This window comes from Octodon degus, unplaced genomic scaffold (assembly GCF_000260255.1).
Source record: "Octodon degus isolate 3935 unplaced genomic scaffold, OctDeg1.0 scaffold00268, whole genome shotgun sequence".
Classification (NCBI taxonomy): domain Eukaryota; kingdom Metazoa; phylum Chordata; class Mammalia; order Rodentia; family Octodontidae; genus Octodon; species Octodon degus.
The window spans coordinates 1,806,256-1,812,540 of NW_004524844.1; the positions used below are offsets into that span (position 1 = coordinate 1,806,256).

General features: G+C 55.5%; 1 protein-coding gene across 2 annotated transcripts in view; it reads left to right on the plus strand.

The window, feature by feature from the left end:
- Positions 1-4,949, plus strand: part of Bcat2 (branched chain amino acid transaminase 2) — a 10,698-nt gene extending 5,749 nt beyond the window's left edge. For both annotated transcript variants that reach the window (XM_004646519.2, XM_023706723.1), the window contains exons 4-11: positions 1,629-1,739; positions 1,806-1,925; positions 2,019-2,182; positions 2,786-2,928; positions 3,074-3,159; positions 3,313-3,453; positions 3,535-3,609; positions 4,566-4,949. In XM_004646519.2, coding sequence (XP_004646576.1) covers positions 1,629-1,739; positions 1,806-1,925; positions 2,019-2,182; positions 2,786-2,928; positions 3,074-3,159; positions 3,313-3,453; positions 3,535-3,609; positions 4,566-4,604 — 879 coding nt within the window. In that variant the 3' untranslated portion in view covers positions 4,605-4,949. The remainder of the gene's footprint in view (positions 1-1,628; positions 1,740-1,805; positions 1,926-2,018; positions 2,183-2,785; positions 2,929-3,073; positions 3,160-3,312; positions 3,454-3,534; positions 3,610-4,565) is intronic.
- Positions 4,950-6,285: the final 1,336 nt, after the last annotated feature.

Here is a 6,285-nt window from a genome sequence, read left to right on the forward strand (position 1 = left end):
CACCCCCCACCCCCCAGGTAGAACCCTGTGTAACCTGATGTGGCCATTCAGGAGGCTGGAAGAGAGCTCTGTTTAACCTGAGAGAAGGAGGGGCTGCCAGTGTGAAGTCCCAGGCGGGGAAGATTCCAGGTGCGGGAGGAATTGTGGGATTGGAGTGGAGCGGAGGAGACCGGGGTGTCTGAAGGGTGGCAGAGGGGCTGGGGGTGGGGGACTCTGTCCAAGGATCTGGGAGCCATGGACTCTGATCAGTGGAGTGGCAGAGCCTGCTAGGGCATGGAGAGGCCTCTCGGACGGCGCAGAAGCCAAGCTGGAGGGCTGGAGGCCCCAAGGACCAGCAGGAGAGGATGGCTAAGTAGGAGGTCTGAACCAGGCCGGAGCGGCAGCGTTGCCTTCTCGCAGCCGTCTCCGGGCCAGCTGCGGAGCTCTCCGCCCTTCCAACACCTCCTCAGTTACCCCAGGCCCTTGGGCGGTTTCCAACCCTGCATTGCTGTGAGCCAAGTGGCCAAGTGGCGATAAGCAGCCTTCTTGCAGCGTGTCCAGCGCTGCCGGGAGCACATGCGCATCTCTTATCTCTCCGCCCAGTTTCCCAGCTGGGGCAAAGGCCGGGTCCTCCCACGGTTTGGAAAGGCGTCGCAGCACGCCCTGCAGGGGTGCTGCTTTCCACATCTGGGATCTGAGCCTGTCTCTCCAACTCCTGAGCAGGCTGCGTCCAGTTCAATCTGGATATCTCACCTATCTCCCGAGTGGTAGTAAAGGTTCTCAGAGTTCCAAGGTGCATTTTGCTCCTAGTTATGAATGAAGATTGTTATCTTACGTTTTGGGTAGTGGTGGGGATGCTATGCATTGAATGCAAGGTCTTCTTCAGCCCCCCAGGGTGCTAGGACTCCAGTTGTGCCCCACCACCTTGGACCCTAGCACTTTGCTTTCTTTTTTATTTTGAGACAGTCACTAAGTTCCCCAAGTTGACTCAGACTTGGCATCTTCCTGCCTCAGCCTCCGTGGTAGCTGGGATTCCTAAAGCTATATTTCACCCAGACTTGGGTTTGTCACTTAACAGCCATTTGTGCCGGGCATGGTGGCTCACGCCTGTAAAACCAGCACTCAGGAGGCTGAGGCAGGAGGATCATTGTGAGTTTGAGACCAGCCTGCACTGCATAGTGAGACTCTGTCTCAGAAAGACCAAAATATTGCTGGGCAAGCGCTAGGGCCTGAGTTCAATCCCTAGTTCTGCAAAAAAAAAAAAAAAAAAAAGCTGTTTGTATTTTCTGTGAACTGCTGGGCTAAATTTTCTGTTAGTTTTCTTTCTTTTTTTTTAGGCAAGTTCTTACTATGCAGTTCAGGCTGACCCTGAGCTTATTACGTAGCCCAGGCTGGACTCAAACTCGAAGCAATCCTCCTGCCTCGGCCTCCCTACTGCTGGGATTATAGGCATGTCACCACACCCAGCTGTCATTTACTTTCTGATGTCTCCTCCTCACTGCATCTGTCTGTCTCTTTAGTTTGTGTCTCTGACACGTTAGCCTGCCCCCAGCTCTGTCTGTACTGTAGCTAGCAGTCTTTGTCCCGCGGTGGCTTCTGGTGATCTGCGGGGTCTCTGAGACTGAGCCTCCTGCCTCCTGTCGCTGCAGCTCTTCGAGGGCTTGAAGGCCTACAGAGGCAGGGACCAGCGGGTTCGCCTCTTCCGACCCTGGCTAAACATGGACCGGATGCTGCGCTCCACCCAGCGCCTCTGCCTGCCGGTGTGTGGGGCTCTGAGGGAGGGGCGGGGTGGGCGGGGCCCCCCAACTCATGAGGCTTCTTCCTAGACTTTCGACAAGGCTGAGCTGCTCGAGTGTATCCGCCGGCTTGTGGAGGTGGAGAAGGACTGGGTTCCTGAGGGGGCTGGTACCAGTCTCTACGTGCGGCCCGTGCTCATCGGCAATGAGGTGGGCCTGGCGGAGGGGGCAGGCAGTGGAGAGCAGAGGCTGGGCCTGGACTTCTGGCCACTAACGCGGTCCCTGTCCCGTTTTCCATCACAGCCTTCACTGGGTGTTGGTTGTGTCACACAAGCGCTCCTGTTTGTCATTCTCTGCCCTGTGGGCTCCTACTTCCCAGGAGACTCCATGACCCCCGTCTCCCTGCTTGCGGACCCAACATTTATCCGAGCCTGGATGGGGGGCGTTGGTGACTGCAAGCTTGGGGGGTAAGTAGCTCTTGCAACCTCAGGATGCCCCACATCTGGGCCAACAGGGAACCCAGCCCCTGAGCTCTGGGAGTTTCTGAGTGTCAATACTGTCCCTGCCCTATTCTCCTCAGCCAGGGCAACCTAGCCCACTGTTGGAAGGCAGCGTCCTTGTCACCGTGGTGTGAACTCAAGGCTGAGCCCTGGGTCCCTGTGTTACCTGTACCTAAACTGGGGGAGGAAGGTGGGATCACTACACAGATGAACAGAAGAGACCCCCTGAGGGGTGCCCACCATGGGGGCAGCCCCAGGAAAGCAGGGACCCATGGCCTACAGGGAGGCAGCCCTGGGGCAGGGTGGGGTCATTTGAGAATTAGCTCCTGATGGGGGTATGAAGAAGATGGGCTCACCAGAGAAGGCAGTGGTATGCTTGCAATCCAAAGACCGTGGAACGTGCGGTGGGGTACACCCCTCCCAGGGACTCTTCCCGCAGCACTGGGGAGGCACAGGAGGGCGGGAGCTGGGGAGAATGGGTCAGCCCTGGTACGGAAAGACTCCTTCAGGAACACATTGGGAGATGGGTAGGGGTCCCTTCCCAAATCCGACCAGGCTGCCATCCACCAGGAATTATGGGCCCACTGTGTTAGTGCAGAGAGAGGCACAGAAGAAGGGCTGCGAGCAGGTGCTCTGGCTCTATGGGCCCGACCAGCAGCTCACCGAGGTTGGCACCATGAACATCTTCATCTACTGGACCCACGAGGATGGCGGTGAGCTCACCTGTGACCCAACCCCAGCGCTGGGGGAAGTGGGTGACTCCCTCTCTCCTCAGAGGTTATAGTGCCAGGGACTCTGGGAGATGCGGAGAGGGATAGAGGCTGTGGGTAACACCGCCCCCCTTTACACCCGACCTAGTACTGGAGCTGGTGACGCCCCCACTAGACGGGATCATCCTGCCTGGAGTCGTCAGACAGAGTCTGCTGGACTTGGCCCAGTCCTGGGTAGGCTCGGGGGCACTTGGTGGGGGGCATGCTGGCGAGTCTCTGTCCCCCCTCTCTCTGCCTGGCTTTCTCAGCATCCTCGGGGGAAGATAGGCTGGGGTCCACCACAAGGTAGCCCCTGGGGACCGTGCTGTCTCTTCTCCTGCCTTGAAGGGTGAGTTCCGGGTAACAGAGCGCAAGATCACCATGAAGGAGTTGCTGCGGGCGCTGGAGGAGGGACGGGTGCGGGAAATCTTCGGCTCCGGCACCGCTTGCCAGGTCTGCCCCGTGCACCGGATCCTGTATGAAGGCAAGGTGAGGCGGGGCTGCCAGGGCGGGCGGGCGGGAGAGGAGGCGGTGGGAGACGCCCCAGCCTCGTGGCACGTTCTTCTCCAGAACATTCATATCCCTACCATGGAGCATGGGCCAGAGCTTATCCTCCGCTTCCAGAAGGAGCTGAGGGCAATTCAGGTGAGTTGTACCCACAAGGACGTGGCTGGAGGTTTGTTCACTGGCACTTCCTCAATAGTCCCAGATAATAAGTCCCTCCTGTCAGCCTTGGCCACAGGCGGACGCGCTTTCCAGGAATCTCTTTTGGCAGGAACACTGCCCCTTGGGGCTAATAACACTTTCTGGGGAGCTCTAGAAGCCCAGACCTAATTCTTTTGCTTGTCACCTTCACTTCTGCTGGGAGAAACCCCCTTTCCATGAGCCTCTGCAGCCTCGGGGTCCGCTGGACCGCAGAAACCCCTCTATCCTCCCATAACTCTTTAAGAACACTGGGTCTCATTCTTGGGCATCAAACACTCCTTCATGATCCTCTGGGATCTCCGCATTCCCTCTGGCCATACAAGTCAGCCTCCCAAGAGTCCCTGAGGCCTTGATCTATGCCTTTAGGTTGAGAAATCCTAGAGGCCGGGGAGATGGCTCAGTAGAATAAGCACTTGCCTGGCAAGCGCAAGGTCCTGAATTCAGTCCCCGGTTCCGGAACACACACACACACACACACACACACACACACACACACACCCAGAAATCTTCCTACTTAAGAGCCTCTGGTCTTTGACCTCTGCTCTAGCCCAAGAACGTTTCCTCCCATGAACCTCTGAGACCATTACCATTCTTCTGAGCCAAAGTTTCCTTATGAACTTGTATAAACCCCCAAGCCTCCATGCTAGAACTACACTTCTGACCACTTTTGCCAACGCCGCGAGGGCTTTATAATTCCTCAGCACTCGGCTCCCTTAAGCCTGTGTGCTTTTACCTGGATTGCTCCTCCCTTCCCCGTGATTGGTGGCGGATGCCGGGGGAATTGGACTACATTTCCCATGAGGCTACTGTTGAGAAACAGCCTTTGGCCCTGGGCACCTAAAGGCCTCTTGGGAGTTGTAGTTTAACTCCCCCGCTCCCACTCATTTGTCCTGCAGTATGGAACCGGCGGCCATGAGTGGATGCTCACAGTGTGACACTGCGGGGCTCCGCCAGACCACACCTCAGACCTACCAACCTGTCAGGACTCAAGCTCAAGTGCAATACGCGTGCGGACGCCCGGGTCTCTGGCGTCCCCTGGTGGTTGCTACACTCCCAAAGTCATGAGGGCTGGGTATAGGCGGTTGAGACTTGGCCTTGCGACTTGGGCGGGGGCCAGGTGTCCTCCCCCTCTCCCTGCTGCTCCATGTTCATCTCTGGGGGGTCAGGGATGTTTCGTGGCCTCGACTCCGCATCTCTCCGTTCTCAGGCCGGACCCCACCGTTGCCGTTAATTTTTTCTTTCTGTCCTTGCTGCAATTTTGAAATAAAATGCCAAAGAACAAAACAGCCGTCATCTCGAGGGTCTTACATTAGGAAGCCCGACCTTCAGCCACTTTACCTTTAAGGACGCGGGGCCCTGGTGGTCTCGGCCAGGCAGTGGTTTCTCTCCAGGAAAAGTCAGCATCTTCTTCCCTTCCCTGCCCCTCCCCAGCTTCCATCTTGGGGACCGTGTGCACCCTCAGCTCTGCACCCCTCAGCTCTAGGACTGTTCCTCCAACTGCTCCATTTTTTTTTTCCCCCACTTTGAGACAGTGTCTGGCTATGTAACCCAGGGTGGCCTCAAACTCCAGGTGATCCTCGTGCCTCAGCCTCCTGAGTGCTGGGTTGACAGGAGTGACCACCACCCTTGCCTGGCTTTTGTCTCTTCTTTGTCTCCTAGGTTCTGGCTTCAGCATCATGGCTTGTACCTTGTACTAGGCTCCACTCTGGCTCAGCCTGTGTCTTGACTTTTTTTTTTTCTTTTTAGACAAGATCTCACTTTGTAGTTCAGGCTGGCTTTGAACCCACTGGGATCCTGCTGCCTCAGCCTCCTTAGTGCTGGGATTACAGGGGTACACCACTTCACACAGCTTCCAACTTGTCTTTAAAGAGATCCCTTGATGCTCCTGAGCTGGCCCTGTTCCCTCAGGTGCCCCCAGCACCAGCAGTCATTAGAGCAGATGGTCACTGCTGTTGGAAGACCATCAAGAAGTTTATGCAAGAGCCGGGGGGACAGTGCAGTAAAATAAGCGCCTGCCTCCTGAGTTCAATTCCTGGTACCGCAAGAAAAAAAAAAAAGGTTTATGCAAGAGAACCCGGACATAGTGGAATGTGCTGTAATCTCAGCATGTGACTTGAGTTCAATCCCCAGTACCGCCAAAAACAAACAAACAAAAATCTCAGCATTTGGGAGGCTGAGGTAGGAGGATCGCCATGAGTTTAAGGCCAGCCTGGGCTACATAGTAAGTTCAGGGCCAGCCTGAACTACAAAATAGGATTCTGTCTTGCAAAAGAAAAGTTTGTAAAACATAGTACCTTTTATGTGCCATTTGTGTGTCCTTGTCTTGCCTTCACACACACACACACATCACACACACACACACACACACACACACACTTTGATGCTTTCTGTGTACCTTTAGAGAGTAGAGACCAGCACTAAGCAGATCCTAACTTGCCTCTAATGTGATTCAAACCAGACGTAGGCTGTGTAATTTGATCTCTTTGATCCAGGTTGCTGAAGGGAGACCCTAGGGGACTTTTATTTTTGCTTGGTTTCTGTTTTTTGAAACAGGGTCTCATGATATAGCCCAAGCTAGCCTTGAACTTACTATGTAGCCCAGACTGACCTGGAACT